Genomic DNA, 22,207 nt, shown 5'->3' with positions numbered 1-22,207 from the left:
ATTTATAGGCCTCCATGAGTTAGGTGCCAAGATCCACTTTCCTCTCCACCTTTGCTAAATCTACTCCACCTCTCCTACACAATAGGGAGTTGCCTTGATCAGTGGGGATTCATGCCACCTAGGAGTGCCGCCCAGCCCCTGATATGTCACCATTCTAGAACCTTAGACCAAGACCTTTATGTAATAATCCACTAAGGAGTAATGACCTTACACCATAAGGTATGGGTATGGGTATAGATCACCTAAACTACCATTGTTGTTCTTGCTGGCATGTACTATGTTAACCTTTCCATTTAATATGCAGTCCTGCAAGGATGAGCGTTGGAGAGCCATGTCCAAGCATCTGCTTGAAGTGGTTCCTCAGTTATTGAAAACTACAGAGTTGACAAATATGGAACAAGTTATACACACTGTTTTTGGTTCTCTACCAGCTGGTGTTGCTTCTTTTGTGAAGTGGATAGTTGAAATCAAGCTTGCTGATGATGGAGGTTTCAAAAGTATAGATAGAGATGAGATTGAACGTCTTCAGCACAAGGTTAGTAATTTTTATTTTTGGAATCTTGGTTTTACCACTAGGGTCATCCTGATACATTTTGATGTGAGTACATGTGGTGGTTCAATATGATTCCCAAGAAGTAGAGATTCAATGGTCAAAATCATCACGACAAACTTTAAAAATTATGAAGTTTGTGTGTGTGTATGTGTGTGTGTGTGTGTGTGTGTGTGTGTGTTTGTCATCTCTACTCTGGATTCGGTGGCACCTCCCAACTGTTTGGGACCATTTGTGAGCACTCATATGTCATATATACTTCAGATTCGCATGTGTCAAATTCTAGTGTCATCACACAGATTCGCCATCTGTGTGGTGACACTAGAATGAGATGGCTGGGGGCGAGCATGAGGAGGTGTGGAGGGGTGATTGAAGGATGAAGGGGGCCCGAGTATGAGATGGCGGGGAGGCGAGTAGAAGATGGCTGAGCAGGAGATTCTGTAAGGTGGCTTCTCCAACTGTTTGGGACCGTTTGTGAGCACTCATATGTCATATATACTTCAGATTTGCATGGGTTCTAGTGTAACCACTCACTGCACCGTGCACACTCAATAGTGGTCACAGTCAGAAGGAACACCACACTCTGCTTAGGACGGAATGCCATGGTGAACACAGAACTCAAGTACAGTGGAACTACAGGATAGCTTATATCCCCTTTGAACGGGGTAGAATGCCTTTTAACTACGGAGAGTCACAAAGATGCCATCGGTGACCGTTGGTGAGCATCTCCCTATCTTTGGAAGGTGCCAGATGCACTTAGGTGTAGCGGCACACATCTCCTTTCTTGGGGTGCGGTGCCTTGGAGTGATGTGCTCTAGAATGTTCATGCAGGAGTGTCCATTGGACTTCCCACTTGGAACATCTTGGACTGCAACACTGTAACACTGTAACACTGTACCACCCTAACAGCATAACACCATACCATTGTAACACAGTGGGCACCCCATGGGTCACCCACCACTAGAGAACTCACCGTCCTCGGTGAGGAAGATCAAAAGAGAAAGTGGCCTCAAAGGAGAAGAAAGCTGAGTATGATAGAGGTGGAAAAGTTTTTTCCTTTTCTCCTTATAATCCATCATTCGAGTTTACACACATATGTCCACTGGACTTCCCACTTGGAGCATCTTGGACTGCAACACTGAAACACTGTAACACTGCCACATTGTAACACTGTAACACTGTACCACCCTAACATTATAACACTGTACCATTGTAACACCGTGGGCACCCCATGGTGGCTACAGGTCGCCCACCACAAGAGAACTCACCGTCCTCAGTGAGGAAGATTGAAAGAGAAAGCGACCTCAAAGGAGAAGGAAGTTGAGCATGATAGTGGTGGAAAAGTTTTTTCTTTTTCTCCTTATAATCCATCATTCGGGTTTACACACATATAGAAAAGTGACATAGGTGCATGCAAATGCATGCGCCCAAGAGGTAAATGCTGGTGCCAAGAAGTGTCCATGAAGCAAAAGCATTGTTGTTGTGTCACGAAAGTTGTTGCAGATCACACGGTGAGGCTCAGGATAGGAAGATAAAGCAACTAAGATAAGGAAGGGCGAAAGAGAGGATACCACACACTAAGAGAGAGAAATCATAAATGAAATGAAATGATATATTAACATCTCTAAGAGGCCATGATGGCCTATGCGACCAAAACTGAGAGTACATCTGAAGTTGGTGTCTCATCAAAGAGAACAACCAAATGAAACTGAAAAGTACAATAAACTGACTATCATACAGTTATAAGAACTGCAAGTAAGATTCCTAGATGATACTTAGTAGAAAATACTGGAAAATGTATATGAAGTAGATCCATGTATGTTGATCAGTTGAACTGCTGCCCTCTCCTCAGATCAAATATCTCTGCCATGGGAGCCCGCATGTCAAGGAGCCTTTTGTTTGTGCACTGATGGGTCTCCATATACATAGCAATATCACTGTGTCTGAAAGTATCCTCAAAGTATCCTGCATCTGTTCTAAGGGCTCCATTGCAATTCCACACCGTGAATTGCAAGGTCTCATAGGCCGCGGACCATCAGGCGGGCCTCCTCGTCGTAATGATGACTCGGCCATCTCCTCTGTATACCGCCCATTTCCCCTCTTTCCTTGCCTCAAGCACACACGGCATGTGTTCCTTCCGGTGTGCTATCTATGTCGGTGTAAGGTCCTCATCCAAATAAATCTTTTCCCCCTTAAACGCCATCCTTTTGCAGAGGAAGGCCTTCTTCTTCTCTAAGTCACCAAATTTGATGATCAATATCTTCGCCCTAGTTTCATCTCGCCTACTCGCCATGCTCTAGCAATGGGTACATTAGTGGCTCCAATTTTTGTTGCAAGAGCTTTTGCATCCTTCTGGGGATTCCCCTTATCTTCCCAACTAACTACACGTACATGTAAGGCCGTGCCCATCTCTTGGCTTCATCTTCCAATGTAGCATTCATCACCTCTACTTTATTGACTAATGTATCCTTCTGCTTCTTTACTACTTCAATCCATTGGCTTACTTCCTCAATTTGTTTCTTTGTGGTGGTGGCAATTTCAGCCCATGAATGAATTTCCTTCTCACCCACAGCGACTTTTGCCTTGCATGATTCCAAAGTGTTTTGCATTTCTGTGATGTCTTTTTCGCGGTCAGCCATATGTGTCTTCAAGGTGCCTTCGCACGATGCAACCGTTGTGCCGATCTCCCGGAGCATGTCTGCATCTCTTTTTTCATTTCTGTGTACATCAAAGCTTGGGCTAATTCCATCTCAATCTGTACTTGGGCTTGCATTTCTCCCTTCAATGGGCATATATCTCTTCCTTCAGCGTTTCGTATATCACTTTCTTTTGGGCATGCATCTTCTCAGTCCATTCCCTTTCAAGCTCCTGTCGCATGGTGCTCATCTCTGTCCTTATGTGCAGCTGTATCTCCTCAGAAAGGGCCTCATCTTGTCGCGCCATCTTCGCAAGCCTTCGTGAGCCAGGGGACATGATCCCTTCCCTCATTCTTCTACGGTAGGCATTTGGTGCCTTCGTGGGGGTGTGAAAGATGGTTTCACCATCATGTTCTCCCTCCCAAGATTGAGACATGTTTCCAGTTTGCAGCGCCTGGCACAAGGAGGCGGAGAGAGCAATTTAGCCGCTTAGTCCTTTAGACTGATGCTTGTATTTTGCAGCACCTAGGGAGAGTCTCCCGGGCTGCCATGATGTATTCACTGCTCTTCTCTCTGTTAGGAGCAGGAGAGATCTCTTTTGTAGCCCTACGGGCGTTTTTTTTACATAACTAATGAAAGGATCTTTTCTCGGGAAAAAAAAAAACATTAGCTCCGTATACCACTCTCCAAAATGTCAAGCATGGGGCTGACGAGTATGGCCGAGAGGTCTCCCTTAGCTATGTTGCGTGGAAAGGTAGCTCGATGGCGGTGGAGCATGTCTTGGATCTGGAGCTGATGTGGTGATTGTGGCCAACGGGGGGGTCGAGGGTGTCGGGCACGCTGGAGTGCAGAGGCTCAATCTGAGGTAACTCCTCTCGGGCGAGGTAGGTCCAAAGCAGCTCGTGGAGGGTCCACAAGATTCACTATGTCGGTGTCCTCCACCTCCTGGGTCCGGAAGAAACTGGTGATGGTTGGTTGCCGAGGGAGGGGGCGGGGTGGCTGGGGCCTGTGTCTCAAGAAGGTGTCCCTGTGTCTGCGGAGCTCAAGCAGGAAGAGGCCCAGGCAACGCTGGTCTTGGAAGTCAATGATCGTGGAGAGTGGACCGAATCCCTCACGAAATAGATTGTGAAACCTCCTGCGGATCTCATAGTATACTGGGCAGCGGCATATGTATACTCAAAAATACTGGAAAATGTATATCAGGTAGATCCATGTATGTTGATCAGTTGAAGTGTTGCCCTCTCCTTAGATCAAGTATCTCCGCCATGGGCACAAGCGTGAAACGGGTAGAGGGTGCGCAAATAGAGGGCAGCGGGGTACTAAAGCCAGCGGCGCAAAGCGAGAGAGAGAGAGAGAGATAGAGAGAGAGAGAGAGAGAGAGAGAGAGAGAGAGAGAGAGAGATGAAATGAAATGAAATGATATATGAACGTCTCTAAGAGGCCATAGTGGCCTATGAGACCAAAACTGAGAGTACATTTGAAGTTGGTGTCTCATCAAAGAGAACAACTAAATGAGACTAAAAAGTACAATAAACTGATTGTCCTGGAAAATGTATATCAGGTAGATCCATGTATGCTGATTAGTTGAAGTGTTGCCCTCTCCTTAGATCAAATATCTCCACCATGGGGCTATCTAGAATGGAGAGGTCGTAAGATCCAAAAATGGACAATCCAGACTGTACCGAAAGGGTGGTAGTGCCTCTATCCGCAAACCATGTATAGGTCAAACCACGATCTCATCTGAGCATACCAGCAATGAGTATCTCCATCCTCTACCAACTGTATGGATGAGGTCAATGCCAATCAAGAGTACCTTTGCTGAGGGAGCTCCCATAGCCGTTGTAAAAAGGTAACTGCCTGGAATAGGGCCTCAGTCACTACTGGTGTGGCACCCAGCTGAGCCCGAACAATCTCATGTGGTACTGATGATTTTCTCCGAATTGTGCGGGCAATCATCATAATCAGTGGTCTCTCCATTTGCCTACATCCCTTTCTGAGATCTATGATGTATGCTGGGCCTCCAAATTGGAGCTCCGTACAGGAGGGTCAGTGTGACAAGCGTATCAAATAGCTACAATTTGGTGCGCGGCTCCTGAAACTGTATGTGTGCACACCGCCTCTCAAGTGCCCCCAAGGCTACATGCCCTCGAGCTAATCTAGCTGTTGCTGCCTCGTTCAAGGAGAAACGCAGTCCTGTGAAAGTAACTCCCAAGTAGACATATGACCTGACGTACTCAACCACCCTCGGATAGTGAACTGAGGCTCTGATCTCGTCACCCATGCCTGTGTGGCGTTAAACACCATAACCTTGGTTTTCCCAAGATTCACTGTCAGATCTCTATCCGCACAGAAAGCCTGTAATGCATCTAGGTGTTTGTGTAATCCCTCCGGAGAGTTTGAGATTAGAACAATATCATCAGCATATAACAAGATGGGTATCAACACCCCTGCCAAGCATGCCCCTGGGCCTCCCAATCTGTCTACATAATCGGAGACCACATCAATGTACAGTCCAAAGAGGGTGGGCGATAGCGGGCCTCCCTGCTTCACCCCTATCGTGCTGGTCACCATATCGGATAGAGCTCGGACTCTGCCTGTCATAGACTTACACAAAGCATATATCCCCCACTGCATATCCTCGGGTACCTCAATGTCATGCAATCTGTGCATAAGCCAAGCACGTGGTACGGTATCGAAGGCTTTGCAGAAGTCCACAAAGCAGCAATATATGCTTCTCTTCTGTGCCCTGCCCTCTTCAATAAGTGCCCGAAGTGTCAGTATGTGATCCAAGGTAGTAAATCCTCTCCTGAAGCTGGCCCGTCCATGTGCTCGATGACCATGCCTCTCTGCCCAGCGGCTCAGCTCCAACTCCAATATAGAGCCATATAGTTTGGCCAAGTAATGATCCAAGGTAGTAAATCCTCTCCTGAAGTTGGCCCGTCCATGTGCTCGATGACCATGCCTCTCTGCCCTGCCCAGCGGCTCAGCTCCAACTCCAATATAGAGCCATATAGTTTGGCCAAGTAATGACCAATCATGATCATCTTGTAATTGCCTGGTACCATGGGATCCTCATTCTTAAAGAGTGGTACAATGATATGCTCTGTCTAGTTTGCCGGGAAACCCTCATAAATGGCACAATTAAACACATGTATGATGAGCGGAGCCAAAGTGTCACGCGCATATGAGAAGTGCTCTCCAACTAGCCCATCATGATCTTGTGCCTTTCCATTCTGTAACCTGTCTAGCGCGTCTAGCACCATCCACATAGTAAAAAAGGTGCTGCTAGCCGGTCTAGCTCCCAGTGGAGGGGGGGTGGGGGGCTGTCCTGGTGCATCATTTAGCTCTCTAGCATAAGTATGCCATGCCTCAGGTGCAGTAATTGGAGTACCAGGCTGTCTCTCCTGAAACGTCTTCCATGCCCTCTTGCTGTCCTTCCCCAGGAAGAGTTGGTAGATCTCCTCCTCTAGCTCAGCCAGGTAGGCTCGTTTCTTCCTCTGCACAAGGCGCCGAAAGATCATCCTGTCGTGTCTCTGCGTGTGAGTCCCAATGGCAATCTCACGCTGTAGCTGTGCTCGTGTCTCACGACACTCATCATCATACCAACTGTTCTGTGGGGCAGTGCGGGGGGGGGGGGGGGATCATAGTGCAGGGAAACGCATATGAGGCGGATGCATGTAGTACACCTGCCAATCCTCTCGTGATCTCGTCCAGAGGGCTATGCGGGTCTAAAGCAAACAAGCCATCAGATACTGCATCTCGGTAAACCTCAACTGTCTCACGTGTAAACTGATATCTCGAGTACCTAGGTAGATGAGTGGCTGGCCCATCTCTCTTCGGGGATCTACGTACTAGTGTGAAACTCAGGTATGTATGAGCGGCTGCTATGCCGATGGGCCGACTGGAAATCGTGTTTGGGGCCAGTGCTCCTCCTATCCAATCGCGAGAAGCTAAGGTTCCCAGGGCTGCGTCCAAACTCTGGAAGATGCCAAGGGTCGTGTCCCCCAAGTACCAGTATCATCTCCTCCCAAGCAAAGTACTTTGCTCCTAAGACTGTGGCCGTGCCTCCTCCAAGTCTATCCTTTGCTGCCTCAATCATGTTGAAGTCACCACCTATGCACCAAAAGTCAGCCTGGGCAGTGGGAAAGGGCCTGCCGGATTGTGTTCCAAAAAACGGCTCTACCTGCAGTGGCATTCGGGGTATAGACATTGAGGAAGGCAACGCTATTCTCTCCAATCAAAATGGTAAGCAACTGTGCTCGCCCTGGAACTGACTCTTGAGCCTGTCTCATGCATACTCCGAACTCCATCGATCACAATGAAGGTACTTGTCAGAAGGGGGGAGAGGTACTACGAGATTGAAATATGCATGAACACAAAAAGCAGCACCTCCAGCCTGGAGGCCACCATCTCCCCATCTTGGGCTCTATCCTAGCCAATGGCCATAGATGGGTGAGTACTTGGTTATGCAAAGATCGTGCAGATGATGGGAGAGCTCAATTGCATGTCCTTGGATGGCGGCAACCACCGACTCTGAGTCCCACTTTGTCCCTCCCCGAGGTTGCACTCAAAGGGAAAGAGAAGATCATCGCACCATTCTCTGGCGTAGAGGGTCAGGAGTGGTGAAAAACCACACATATCCGAATAGGGGCTACAAACATATATGTCCCTTATGCCGGAAGACATCGGAAGAAACTATAATTCACACGCTGCCCCAAGATCCTAGGGGGCCCACCTGTGGACTCTCGTGGGAGAGCCCTCACCGGGGAAGGAGCAATGGTCATCTAAACTGGCACAGAAAAACGGTGAATCAAGCGGCAAACGGAACTTGCCGGTTGCCTCTGCTTCGGGTCAGGGGTTGCAGGGGGTCAACAGGAGTGCTTTGGAGAGGTGGAGGGAGGGGGAGGGTGGGCTCTGATGAGGAGGATGGGGCAAAAGGAACTGCTATAGGTAGAGTCGGGGGCGAGGATGAAGGAGGCGGGGGGGGCCGAGAGGCTGGAGAGGCCGGAGAGGGGCGCTACTAGGAGAGATCCATTGGAGAGGAAGGCTGCTCGGAGAAGCTCATCAGGGGTTTAGTGGGGTCTACGAGCTTCACTGGGCACTAAGAGCCGGGGGAGGAATCTTGACGGGGAATCGGCCACCAAATCGGAGGGGCCAAAGGGAACCGCTCCGTGACTGGAGGGGGCCTATCGCCAATGGGTAGGTGCTGTGATAAATGCTCAAAATGGTTCTCTAACAGAACCGAATTCTCCTGTACTCTGCCAGCCTGGCACGCACGGCGGCGGCGCTCAGCTTTGTTGGTTGGTTGACGGCTCAGGTGCGGGCCAACCATCCGCCACTCTTTGGCAGTTGGGTCGTCCGCAGTCAAGGACTTGGTGCTCCGCAGTCAAGGACTTGGTGCTCCGCTGCTTGAGACCCTGCCTCTCTTTGCCCCTTGGTGAGGATCTGAACAGGAGATAGGGGGGGGGAACCATAGGAGGCGGTCTCCTGGACTGACGCCGAGGGAAAGCTCTGGCTAGATGTCCCATCTGCCTGCAAATGAAGCATTGGCCTGGAAGGCACGAATACTCCACGCGCTGAATGATGGGGTCTCCCCGGAGGCATGGAATAGATATAACATGACGCATTGAATCCGGTGAGGCAACACAAATGCGAAGGGATGGAATCCCAGCTGCCCGTGCTGAGGGCCAAGGCAGCAGGTGGGGGGGGGGGGGGATTCCATCACTCTCCCGATGGCACCACCAATCACCGGAAGAAGAGGAAGGTATTCCTTCCTAAGGCCTGGGAAGCAAGTTGTCATTGGGAAGCCCGACACGCGAGCCTGAGTGGCTTAGGTCCCCTACTCACTGGGGACTCTCTCTCAGATGACAGTATGTCGAGCCAGAGGGAGTCTACTCACCAGAACTGCTCAAATACCTACAAAGTGCTAGTGCATAGTGAGAACAAGACGTGTAAATGAGTTAGTGAAATATTTTGAAGGAGAAACTTATTGCAACACTGCCCTTAGATTTCGACGAGCTTCAAGTCACTTCCATTCTAGATGGTGGGAAAGGAGCGAGCATCATCCCCAAGCAATGCTATGAGAAATGGAGTAAACCCCCTATGGTGGATGACACTGTGTTTATTGTGAAACTAGCTGATGGAGCCACCGTGAATCCCATGGGTCTCCTGCAGGATTGGAAAATCACAATTCTTGAAATCAGTTTCCAACACATCTTTGGCCAATAGCCAGTTTCCTACAATTACATCCTAGGATGGCCCTTACTAGACCAATGGCTGAAGGGAAACCAAGGGATGCGTAGGGAGTGCACCAGGCTAGACTACTGTAAGAGAAAACAGTGCAGCTACAGAGGAAAACTAAGGGGCTAAGTGCTCCAGGATGAGATACAAAACTGATGATGAGGATGTGATATATATCTGCTCCCACCGGGAACGCGTGTAGAAGCCCTTGGTAGGGGTCGACCAAAATAGCCTATAGTAGGTGAGTAGCCGACTCCAATAGTCCATGGGTAGATAGTCTAAGCGCGTCACCATCAATGGCTGACTATCTAGGTCAGATGTCCCGTGGCTGGTTATCCACCAAGTCCAAGTCACTCCAAGTCACTTCCCCTTTTGCCATGTCATCTGGAGCTGTTCCCATGACAAGGGTGCCAGCTATAGGTTGCCCGCCACTAGAGAACTCACCGTCCCCATTAAGAGCAATGAGAAAAAACATGTTGATATGTGAAAGACAAAGGAAACTAAGTAATTGAATTTGGGAAAAGTGGTGGATGATGAGAAGTCACGGAGGACTGGTGGTGGGAGTGAAGTGATGGTTGGCTGGTGGTGTGGGTGCAGCAATGGCGGAAGGTGCCAAGGGAGGGGGATGTAGAGGCTGGAGTAGAGCTGCCAAGCTGGCTTTCCACTGTTTGGTGCAGAGGGTGTAGAAGTGGGTGCTGATGAAGAAGCTGGTGTAGAGGGTGTAGCAATGGTTGCAGGGTGGGCGGAGGGTGCTGACGAAGAAGCCAGGGAAGGGGGTGCTGACGAAGCCGAGGGAGAGGGTGGTGACAAAGCCGCGGGGGGGTGGGGGTTTGCGGTGCCAAAGCTCCAGGAAGACGAAGGAGAAAGGTGATGAACGGAGCAGAAGGGAGTGTGAAGCGAGAAGTGGCCAACTTTTTGAATTGGGTGGTGAAGCGCTTGCTTCGATCCTGAAGGTTAGTGTGTATGAGTTTGGGAAAGGGATAGGGTTTGACTAGGCAAAGGCATAGAAAAGCATCGGCAAGAATGGGATTGGGGATGGATGGTGATGAGGGGGGTAAAGAAATAATGAAAAAGGCGGAAGATTTGATGAAAGCGAGAATATTTTGAATGTCAGGGATCAAGGTAAGCCTTGCACTGATCAAGGCGGTCAATGGTAAACCACAGAAGGAAGGCGTCGTAGGTTGAGGAACACATGGAAAGTATAGAGAACGAGCAAGACTATCAGGGGTCCGGGTAATGTAACCGACAGAGAGGCGAGGAAACCAATGAAGATATGCATAGAGAAGGGGTTCATCAATGGTGGGAAAGGCTAGAGATGCGAGGGCTTGACAATTCATGGTAGTGATTTCAGGAGGAGAAAAAATAGAAGTGAATAGGGACAGGGAGAAAGATCTGAAATTTGAATTGTGAAAGGGGTAAAGGATGTGCGTGGAAGCGACGGACATGCTAAAGTGATTTGAGAAAACTTACTGGGAGATTTGGGTTGGCTCTTGGAAGGAGCCTTCTCAAATGCAGATGAATCAGATGTTGACGAAGAATTAGAGTGGCCTCCCTGACTTGGGCGATAGGCCTCGTTGGAGGAGGAATAATCGCCAGAGGAGGTGAGTCGGAGGTTGCAGAGGAGGGGTGGCTAACAGAGGGGGGGGTGTTCTCACGAGGTACCATAGATGTGGCGGGACCTGCTGGCGTGTTCGGCATGGAGTAGATAAGATGACTAGGTGCGCTCAAAGATGACGAACAAGTTGTTTGAGAACACCTCCAAGCAAGTCACCTAAAAAGAGAATGCACTGCTTTTATTGGCGAAGTATGGAGTGGGAGCACATCGGTGGCCAGGTTTTTCTTTATTGGTTAATATGGCAGGGATGAAGAGGTGGGCAGGTTTGCGGGAGAGGGGATGGCCAGGAGGTATGGGGTGGGGGGCAGAAGCGAGGCGAGGTGAGGAAGTGGGTAGACGACGGGGTTAGGCGAGGGAGGGGGTAGACGGGAGGCGAAGGAAGGAGGTAGGTAGGCAAAGGCGAGGGTGTGGAGGGAGGGGGAAGGCGGGAGGACGATGGCGAGGGAAGGTAGGCGGGAAGGCGAGGGAGGGGGTAGGTAGGCGAGGAGGTTAGACGAGACGGAGAGGACGAGGAAAGGTAGGTGGGACGGCGAGGGTGAGGGAAGGTGGGCAAGGGGGTGGGAAGGCGAGGGCGAGGGAAAGTGGGCGAGGGGGTAGGTGAGACGGAGAGAAGGGAAGGGCGAGAGGCGATGGGCAAGAGGGGTGGGCGAGGCGAAGGGCGAGAGGGGATGGCGAGGGGAAGTGGGCGAGAGGAGGTAGGCGAGGCAAAGGGCGAGAGGGGTGGGCGAGAGGAGTGGGCACAAGAGAGGATGGCAAGAGGAAGGGCGAGAGGTTGCTTTTTGTATTTTCTTCTCTTCTTCTTTTTTTAAATTCTCTTTTTCGGCCACGGGACAGCTGGCCAGATATATATCCTGAGCCAGTTCCCGTGCTCGGGAAGACCTACTATTTACAAGTTCTAGGAACGGGAGATATATCCATTGCATAATGCATGTGCATGCATCTGTGCTTGCTTGAAACTGATTTCACGTGGCTTGTTTCTGTGACCGCCTTCTATGATGGTCCAGTTCACGCACCCATGAACTGTGCAGATGCTGACTGAGTTTGTGGCATGTGAACAAGTGGCATCTTCTGTACTTGCTGTGTACTAGCTATAGACTCCTGCTGTACCTGCTGTATACTTGCTGTGGACACCTTCTGTACCTGCTGTACCTACTGTGTACTTGCTGTGGGCAACTACTTGTTGTAGCCGCCTTCTGTACTTGTGTACTTGCAGTGGGCACCTTTTGTACCTACTGGACCTGATGAAACCCTAACTATACCTGCAAGTACAAGCTGAAAACCCTGCTGTAGCTGCAAGGACAAGCTGAAACCCTAACTGTACCTGCAAGTACATGCTGAAACCCTAGCTGTACCTGCAAGTACAATCTGAAAGCCTTACTGCACCTATAAGTACAATCAGAAAGCAAAGGGCGGTGAAATAAACACTCGCACATAAAACACTTCAACACCATTCAGGACCTAGAAAAGGAAAACAAACAAGGGGAGCTAGAGTGCTCCTGCAAACAGCACAGGGACACCGATTGGCCCCAAATCGCAGTGGCGCCCCTTGCGGTATTTCTTTAATTGATTATAAGAGCTTTGTTTACAATATAAGGCTGGGAACTCAGCCGTCGCAGTAGAACCCTAGAAGCCTGCAAAGAACCTGCATCTGGCTTCTTGTCCACTCGGCATCCACAAACAAATCCAGCCATTGCTCACATCGAAAGACTCTCTCACATTGAGTCTGCATACAGAAGCTTTCTCCCATGATCAAGGCTGCCACAACCATCCATAGCCTCTCACACTATGAACAACATCACACCCTGACACATCCAGTGCTTCTGCATCACAACACAGACTCCCAAACTGTCTCTCAAAAGAGAACTCGTATCACAGCACAGCATACTATACAGTCGACACACCTGTACCAACCCTCTCTACCTTCCAAGGGTACTATCCATCTCTGTCATGGATTCCCTGTCCCTTGCCCAATCAGTAGCAAGGCTGTACCAAACATGTGTCCATTCCTGTACCTTTTTGCCTGCATGTGACCTATCTCCTGGAGAAACCCAAAAACATGTTTCCTCGAGAAACCTACGACCTGTTTCCACATGAAACCCTTAGGCCTGTTTCCCTTTGAAACTTCTGTCCTGTTTCCATACATCTAGTTACCTGTTCCCTCATGAAACATCTGGCAACATAGAGATGCCCATAACTGGAGGTCCCACTGTTCCTTTCTAGCAGGAAGAAAACAATCTGCTCCATGAGCACGCAGCCATGCGAGCTTGCATCTCTCCCATGCCAAGAAACATAACCAAAAGATCTGTACTTGTAGCCAGAAACCCAAGTACATTGCTGAATTTGCAGGCAAACAAAAACAGCCCATAAACTGTCCCAAAACAGTCCCGAACCCAAAGCAAAGAGAAGCTGAAAGTTCCATCAGTTGAACGCCATCGACATGATGTCTATGTTCATGAAAAACCAGCCCCTCCTTTCTGCAAAAAACACGGCGTCCTCCAAAAAGCACACACCTGGCTGCCCGTGTGTCTAGAGAAAACCAACCTGTAAGCGACTCTTGTGCAAAAGAGCATGAGTTTCAGCCCTCTGCGCTTGCAGTCCAGCCCCTTGTGCGTGGAGAAAAACATGCGCTGCTTTGTCCAGCGCTGCCTGCAGCCACCTGTTTGCCACGAGAGAGAGAGAGAGAGAGAAAGGAGGCCTGTGTGTCTGTCCTGTAGCGCAGCACAGCAGCCAGCCTTCACTCTCCAAAAAGCATGCATAAGGAGGTATTAAGGTGCGCATGTACACTCTGCAGTCCATCCACGTGGAGTCCATGCCGACAGTCTCTGCGCCAGCTCTATCCGCCTCCAGCAGCCCTGTAACTGCCTGCGCAGCTTTTCACTAGGAAGGGGGAGAGATCCACGCTCTGTTCAGTCCCTGCCCGACTGTCTTCTCCTCCACGCAGCCGACTTGTACCTGCAGTCCAGCCCCTGTGCAGTCCAACCACGTGGAGTTCAGGCTATCAGATGATAGAGAAAGACCTAGAAGCTCCCTCCTTCAGAAATCCAGCAGGCGCCTCCCAAAAAGCACATGCATCTGGAACTGCAGCTCGACTCCCTCTAAGAAAAGCATAAGGCCATGATTATCCCCTAAAAGGGGTTCTTTGATTTTTAAGGGCTTTTAAACCTTTGTCTCCTCCAAACCCCTTTGTCCCCATGAGTTATGAGGGAAGACTTTAATCACTTGGCCCCCCTTTACACTTGGGGTTGTCCACACATGGGCTTCCTTTTTCACTCCAACCTGATGCCATTCACACTGTCCACCATGTCCCCGTGCACACCTGCATATTGTCCAGAGAAAAACACAGGGTCGAGACATTTAGACTCATTCGACAAGTCCGGCATCAACACACTTCTATTTGGGTAACTTGTCTTCATACTTGCATTGCATTGGATTATCTGGCTGGCAAGCCCTTGGAAATTTGTACAGATTTAAATACTCCAATAATATACTGCAGTATTGAAGGGAAAAGGGGGGGGGGGCGTTCGTGACCCCGGCAATGGTGTACTGTGCAGTGCTCGTCTTCTTTGCAGATTATCTTGTGCAATGATTTATCATTCAGTAGTTATGTGCAATGTGGCTTTTACATATTAAGTGTGACGTGTATATTGTTCACGAGATGGTGCCCAAGGACGTTCACACCTAGCCGGTGTAGATTGAGAGAGAGAGAGAGAGAGAGAGAGAGAGAGAGAGGTTATTGTCTACTGAAGGCCAAAGTGGTTTATGAGACCAAAATAGTACAATGTAAAGACAATGTGTGACAAGAGATGAAATGGCATTCCCTAGAGCCATTGGCAAAATTGAATGCTTTTTGAGCATACACATGCTGCAAGTTCTCTCAGTTTAGACCTTGGAGCTGCAAAGGTGGGTAAAGACCTCATCCTCCCAGGGGCTATGTGGTGAACAGTGAGTTTTCTGTGGTGTCCCTTGAGTAGTGGATGGGGTAGTATGAATAGTGAGTCTATGGGATGACGTGGGTGTGTGAGATGCCACGTGACAAGTATATGGGCTCGCCTAGATGCAGCTATGTGTGGTCATCATTATGAGGACTGCCTAGGGCGGGAGTCTTTTGACGCGTGCTTTCGCGCCCTTTATCACCTTGTTATGTGGCTTTCTAGGTAAGTGTTGCCTGACATTCTGGAAAGATGTGATGAGTAATTGGCCATTATCTATCCTCTCCTTTGGCCTGCTCATGACTTTTCTATACAAAAAAGTGCCACACTTACCTGGTCCTCAATCATGACTCAGCAAGAGTAGGGCCAAACTGCTCTCTCTCAATAAAGGTCATCAAGCAATTCCTCATTTTCATCCTCGTTTTTCGCAACTGGCATCTAATGTTGACATCACTAATCCCTCTGTTTGGCTGGACTAAGTATAGTGATCATGGAGTTTTTCATTCCAACTCTTGTCTTCATGGGCTTTCTTGGTTGACTTGATTGTGAAGACAGAGCTTTGTAGGGCTGCAGTATGGAGTGCGTAGCTGAGAAGGAAGACTCTATGTGAGTTTGGGTAGGGTGTTGGTTAGAGCAAGGTTGGTTGATGATGTACTTTTGTCGTGTGAGAGAGAGAGAGAGAGAGAGAGAGAGAGAGAGAGCACTGATTATATACCTATCCCGACAGAGCAAGGTGCTTCAACAGCTACGAAGAACTAATGCCTTTACTTTGGTTACAAAGTGGATGAAATCTAAGTTAACAAACTGTTTAGATTTTTCAGCCAATGAAAGCCTACAAAGTATGGTTGTGCAAGCTTGCTGTCAAGGCGCTGCTGCTTTCATGGGGGAAAAATGTTCATCAAATATTATGTGCATTAAGAACAATGTTGAAACCTATGTGGGATCCTGTGACAAAGGTCAAGCTGCTGTTTTGTCAAGCAAGTTACTTGTTAATGGATGTGAGCAGGTTATCGATGCTCTTGTTCCAACAACATCTGCAGTAGACACTGTTGGAGGCCCTTGCAAATGCTCTTTGGAAGAAGCTAGCTTTCATCCTACAACAAGAGATTTGTTTTCTGTTTTACTTCTAGCGCTTCCCATGTCAATATGGGAAGAGATAACTGACCGCAAACTTCATTTGGAAATGTGCCACATTGTTTCGAGTGTGGAGCTTCCCAGAGATCTGCAGCTCGAGGTAATGAAACTCGCCATACTGACATGATCATCCCCCATATTGACATGATTTGCATAGTTATTTTTTTGGTTCTCTAGATAGCAATATTACGAGACCAGTTTTACTCATAAGCAAGCATTGTTTGAAGCAGGTAGCACACATTTCAGAACAAGCAATTCTTGTAAGCAGGTCATGTAGTGAGACTGAGGAAATCTAAGAAGAAAATAGTTGTGAAATCAAAACAGATTCTTACAGTCCTGCCTTTGGATGCTGAAGATCTGTAAAAAGCAAAGGTTCACAAGTCCTTTGGCTTCAGCAGTTACAACAGCAATCCTTTCAAACTGAGAAGGGAAGAAGGGGGAGTGACTAAAATTGAGAACACTACATGCAAGTGTTAAACGTGTCACTGGAAATGAGCTTGTAAAACAGTAATATATACAAACACGGAATGTCTGGTTCCTTTATGGGATGTTCATGTAGGGTTCTTATGTAATGTGCTTCTCTGAGCTGTATGATGACTTCAAAAAGTTATAAGTGATACTTCAAAAAGTTATAAGTGATACTAAGGCAGTGTGACAGTTGTGACAGTTGGGTCCAATACACAAGCACTTATCGGAGAAACATTCAGTGTAAGATTTAAGAATCTAGTACAAGTTTTAAGGTCATCCTGGGAAGTTGATAGTTAAAGAGGCCAAATATGGAATCCACAAACGGCCATAGAATAACCATCGAGAGATTTGTATCTCTACATGTCTTTGGAAATTTGTGACACTGCTCCTTCCATTGTTTCAGTTCGTGCCAGTTTTTTTGGCTTTCTCATGATCTCACTGTAGTGTTAACCCCTGAAGGTGTGACGGGATTAGTAGTCACTTGTGCGGAGAGGGAGTATTACCCCATAAAGATGGGCTAACAATAGAGCAGAGCACTATATAAGTGAACCAGAGGCTCATAAATGATTACACACCCTTTGCGTGTGGCTTTGGACCTAAAGATCTAGCCGGTGAGTCGAAGGATTTCTGAGCTTCGTAGGTGGTACCTTGCGTGGTATGGGACATGTGCAGTGGGGATCTAGCTGCGAAGTGGTTTAGAGAGCTGAAGGCCTCATGCGTGGTTGTGTGGTACATATGTATGGACTCTGGAGTAATTGCACAGGTTGTACTACGACTGCTGTATACCGATGGATAGAGTGCTGGCATGGTGGTATGGCTGTATGAACTGGTTTGCTAAAGCGTGGTTTATTTAGAGATTGGCATAGGCTTGGGGGAGAGAGGGAAAGAGTTGTGATGTTCCATGGTGGCCATTGGGTCACCTTACACCCATGGCCACACCTCTCCCATAAGTGGGGAGGGTACTCGCAAGAGTGCCCACAGTTCGCTTTTAATAAAGGGACACCTAGTGTCTGGTCCGCCACTTTAATTCATGTCAGTGTCTGCCCACACTTCAATGAATGTACCATCGCAAATCATATTATAACTATATACTCTTGCAAAAATTAGAGAGTCACACTTACCACATGGTTAGAATACGAGTTCACATGCACAGTTTACGAGAGGGCATCCCCAGCCCATAATATAGATCTTGCAAGTAGTAAAACATTTCACACGAAAACATTTTCCAAGCATGCAAATATCCCTTTCACTTAGCTTGTAGTTGGTGGTCATTTCGGGCGTTGACAAGATGTCCCCAAGCAAACCGGAATACCATTCTTTGGATCTGGGAGCTAGCAAACGTACCCAAGCCTACCAGCCCTTCGTGTAGACGTAAGTCCCCTGCCATCTTGGGTGCCAGTCCACATGACTCCTTGGCATAGGCATAGTCTACGGCCATCCATGTGTTGTGTCCACACTATGGAGCTCGTCCATAGGTGCAAAGTGTAGAGAATGCCCAAATGATCCCCCCCCTCCCTCTTACCCTCTTGCTTCTAAGGTGTTGACCACAAATAAAAAGCTTCCAAGTATGCTTCTAGGAGCGGGGGGTTCATCCATCCATAGCACAACCATAGGTGAATTGTTCTTGAACTTCACAAGCTAGCGTCTTTGAAGTTTTCCACCTACAAGCTTACGCACCTCACAATTTGTTCCACTTGTAACACCTCTTCCAACTCATCCGCTTTAGATGTATCTACTCTTTAGGCTTCCGATCCCACGTATTTACACGAGGCTCCTTTCAATGTCTTTGAACCATCCATAGTACTTGGTAAAGAGCTTGGTGTGCATCTCGTCTTTCTCAGGATGTTTAACTTTCTCGAATTTCAGCAATGCCCAATCATTCTATGCTTGTTGCAAACCCTCTTATGCTTCACTTGAGAATGCTCAATGATTGTTCGCACATGTGCAAAGGCAATTTCAAGGACTTTGAATGGCCCATAGTACTCGGTAGAGAGCTTGGAGCACAACCCCTCGTTCTCAGGTCTCTTACGAAGTTCGGCTTTCCCAAATTTCAGCAATACTTACTCATTCTTTTTTATGTTCGATTGCCTTCTATGCTCGTTGGCAACCCTCTTCTACTTCTCTTGAGAACGCTCGATGTATGTCTGCACCTGTGCAAAGGTAACCTCCAAGTCCTTGCATACTCCTCGGTGTTAAATATCTCATCCTTTGAGTGAAGGATGGGTAACAATACTACTTTTCTATACATGATCTCAAACGGGCCCTTTCTTGTAGATTAATACATGATATTGTTGCATGAAAATTCCATAAATGGCAGCTACTTCTCCCACAAAATCTTTTGATCGGCCACATAGTGTTTAAGCAAGTCCAACACGATTGAATTTGCAGCTTGACTTTGCACATCCATTTGAGGATGATAAGAGTATTTAAGCCAAGTCCAACACGATTGAATTTGTAGCTTGACTTTGCCCATCCATTTGAGGATGATAAGCTAACCAAAAATTTAACTTAGTGTCCTTATCGTCAAAGAGAACCCTTGGAATCTCTGCCCTACACAATTAGCTTGGGCATAACATGATGCTCATTGTTTACACATGTTTCATAAAGATTATGACCATATGTTCAGTCTTTATGGTCTAGCTGGTAGGCAAGAAGTGAGCTTATTAATCTTGCCCACAATTGTCCATATTGCATCATTTGCCATAATGAAGTCCATGGCAATACTTTTTCATGGTTGGAGAGAAAGAGCGTGAGAGAGTTAGATAGTGAAAAGAGAGGAAACGAGGGGCAAATAGAGAGAGAGAGAGAGAGAGAGAGAGAGAGAGAGAGCATAACCACTCCTACAACACGGACGGGAACCCAAGAAGAAAAGCCTTGAGGTTGGAAGCAAAGCAATCTGGGACATAAGAAGAAAAGCCCCATGGCTAGAAGCAAAGAAAGCCAAGAAACGGAAAAAAATGGAAAAGAACACACATAAGAAGGAAGCAAGACGGAGAAGAAAGGAATAAATGCAAAGAAGCCAACTGGGCACAAGAACAAAACCGAACGCAAGTTAGAGAAGACGAAAAGCAAAACCAACCGCCACCGACGAATATCCAAGTGCATCCAGAAACAAGCAAACAACAAACAAATGAAGCTGGCAAAAGCCCAAGAAGCAACTGGTAGCTCAATAAAAGCAAATCAAGAAGAAGAGGGACACACCGAACAAGCAACCAGCACATTAAACGAAGACCCAGCAAGGCAAGTGAGTTGAGAAGAGAGTGTGGAGAAAAGCTAGGGTCCAGGTGCATCCCAAATAATGGAAGCATTGGCAACACAAAGCCGCACCAAATGTGCTTTGGCAAGCACACTACGAAGCAACACTGACTGCCAACCCTCTTCCTAACAAACTGGTAAGTGAGGTACAATATTCTCAACCCTCCTTTTATTACTTATTTTGGCTTCCCACTGAGTGGGTAGAGTGCTCTCCACGGAGGGTAGAATTGGTAGAGATGGGATCATTTACAAGTACACGCCTAGGTAGTCCAAAGGCATATCTTGAAAAGTCCAAAAACATCCAACCGAAAAATCCAATAAACTACAAAGCTAACACACGTCACCGATTCCAATCTACCCAAACCATACATTCTTGGACAGGCCCACATGCTGTCCACACCAAAGTATTTCCAACTCATCACATTATGGTCTTTATTTTGACGTAGTTCCCTCGTATTTGTTGAGTCTTGTTTATAATACGTCTAGCCTCTTTCCCCACATTGCACTTGACATAAAATGGTTGTGCACATATGAAAACTAAAGTTTTTATTCTTACACTTCACCAATGTATTTCCAACTCGTCGTGTTGCAGTCTTTATTCTGATGAAGCCCCCTCCTATTCATCGAGTCTTGTTTTTACTATGTCCAGTCCCTTTCCCCGCATTGTAGTTCACATAAAATGACTGCGCACATACTAAAACTAAAGACTTAATCCTTGCCACCAAGAGAAGGCACCATGGTTGATGGCGCACTTCCACCTCATCCCCACTTCATAGGGAACCTAGAAAGCAGCCTTTGGATCTTCATGATCCATTTGCCAAAACAACAGTCACCATTAGGGAGGACTATTGCTCACTCGATTAGACATGCTCTGCAAAAGTCTGAGGAACCTCATTCACACCCAAGTGAAGATCGACCTTGGTTTAGCCTATCCATTGGCATAATATTTTCCAACTCCCTAAAGTAGCTCCCTACCTCTACGAGGTTGGCCTCAATGCCTTCCGAAGCCAATCTTCATGGGGATCAGGTCTCCCTCACCCTGCACTTTATTGAGTCCTACCACAACACAGGTAATTCAAGGGAGTTAGAGATGTTGGATGGGTTCTTGTTTATAGAGCCCTACACCTCCCATTTGTCTCAACAACATTCCATGGCGAGAAAAGAGCCATGCCCTAGGTTCGGCATTTGGTCACTAAAGAAGGCCACAACTCCAATGGGGCTAAATTTGAAGACAACATAGTTCCCAAATTGGTGCCCCCGGCTAGAGTGCTCACGTTCTTTACACATCAAAAGGCTAGGTACCGATGCAACCAGGTGTCGTTCACCATTCTAGCCAAGTTGCTTACATGCCAACCGACAAATTGGGTTGAAGCCTTTACTTGTGAATTCCAAGGCTTGTGCAAGAATCTAGCAATAGGCAAGGTACATTGTGCCTGCATGCTTACCAAAGTCAATTGTCATGCCTCATCTTTCCCCAAAGAGACAAAAATTGGAAACAACTCAAAACCGCTCAGTCTCCTCACCCATGGCATGGTGCACCCATGGAGGATCATTCACAACCATCCACTAGCCTCTTGCCCAAGAGCAATACTAGAAGGTGCCTCAAGAAGCCACAATCCCCATTCCTCAATCCACTTAGAACGAAGATCCTATCCGATTTGGAAGTGATACATTTGAGCCCTAGGAATTCTTCGCATAAGAACCACACCAGGGACAAGTGCATGGTGCCCAAGCCAAAGATGCCCACTAAGAAAGTCAACAAGTGACCCATGAGCAAGCTCCCCTCACCCTCCCCAAATCTCTCACCCTTTCCCACACCATACCAACATCTATGACATCGGTCAGCCTTCCACCATCCAAACCATCCCATACCCACAACCCCAAGCACTTCAAAAAACGACACTCTAGTGCTTACAGCCATGTGCCCAAACTTCTAAGAGGCTTATCCTCTAACAATAACAAGAACTAAAGTGCCGAGATGAGTTTATCCACCAAGAGGAGCATCAGAAGCTGAACAAATCTCAACTTCTTTAGGTCGCAAAGGGAAAGATGCAAAGTTTGGAAGCTGAGCTCAAGAAAAAAAAAGAGAAGTGAACATGCTTCAGAACGAGTTCGTTGCTAGAGCTTGCCAACACTCACAAGGATATGTATGCCCTCCGACTACAACACCAAGAATTGGAAGTAGCCAACAAGAATGCAAAAGCCTTGGCACATGAAGCCCACAAGGACCAACTCTTAGAAGAGGTCAAGAAAGTTAAAGTAGAAGAATCCCAAGCCGTATGTGTAGCTAACTCGTTTATAAAAGATTGAATATGTCCTTTGCAGCAATCGGAGAGGCAACCAAAGCCTTGACCAAATTCCATGAGTATAACCAAGCCAT

The 22,207-nt window shown here is 47.5% G+C and overlaps 1 protein-coding gene across 5 annotated transcripts in view; it reads left to right on the top strand.

Annotated features, from left to right (window-relative positions):
• Positions 1 to 16,743, top strand: part of LOC147617535 (glutathione gamma-glutamylcysteinyltransferase 1-like) — a 76,312-nt gene extending 59,569 nt beyond the window's left edge. For 3 of the 5 annotated variants that reach the window (XM_086775793.1, XM_086775796.1, XM_086775794.1), the window contains 3 exons: positions 305 to 535; positions 15,698 to 16,204; positions 16,335 to 16,743. In XM_086775793.1, coding sequence (XP_086631919.1) covers positions 305 to 535; positions 15,698 to 16,204; positions 16,335 to 16,400 — 804 coding nt within the window. In that variant the 3' untranslated portion in view covers positions 16,401 to 16,743. The remainder of the gene's footprint in view (positions 1 to 304; positions 536 to 15,697; positions 16,205 to 16,334) is intronic. The other 2 variants (XM_086775798.1, XM_086775797.1) reach the window with 2 other exon arrangements.
• Positions 16,744 to 22,207: the final 5,464 nt, after the last annotated feature.

Source organism: Cibotium barometz, chromosome 36 (assembly GCF_041138505.1).
Source record: "Cibotium barometz isolate CiBa-2024 chromosome 36, ASM4113850v1, whole genome shotgun sequence".
NCBI lineage: Eukaryota > Viridiplantae > Streptophyta > Polypodiopsida > Cyatheales > Cibotiaceae > Cibotium > Cibotium barometz.
The sequence above is the reverse complement of the archived record's forward strand: the minus strand, read 5'-3'. Positions and strand labels throughout refer to the sequence as shown.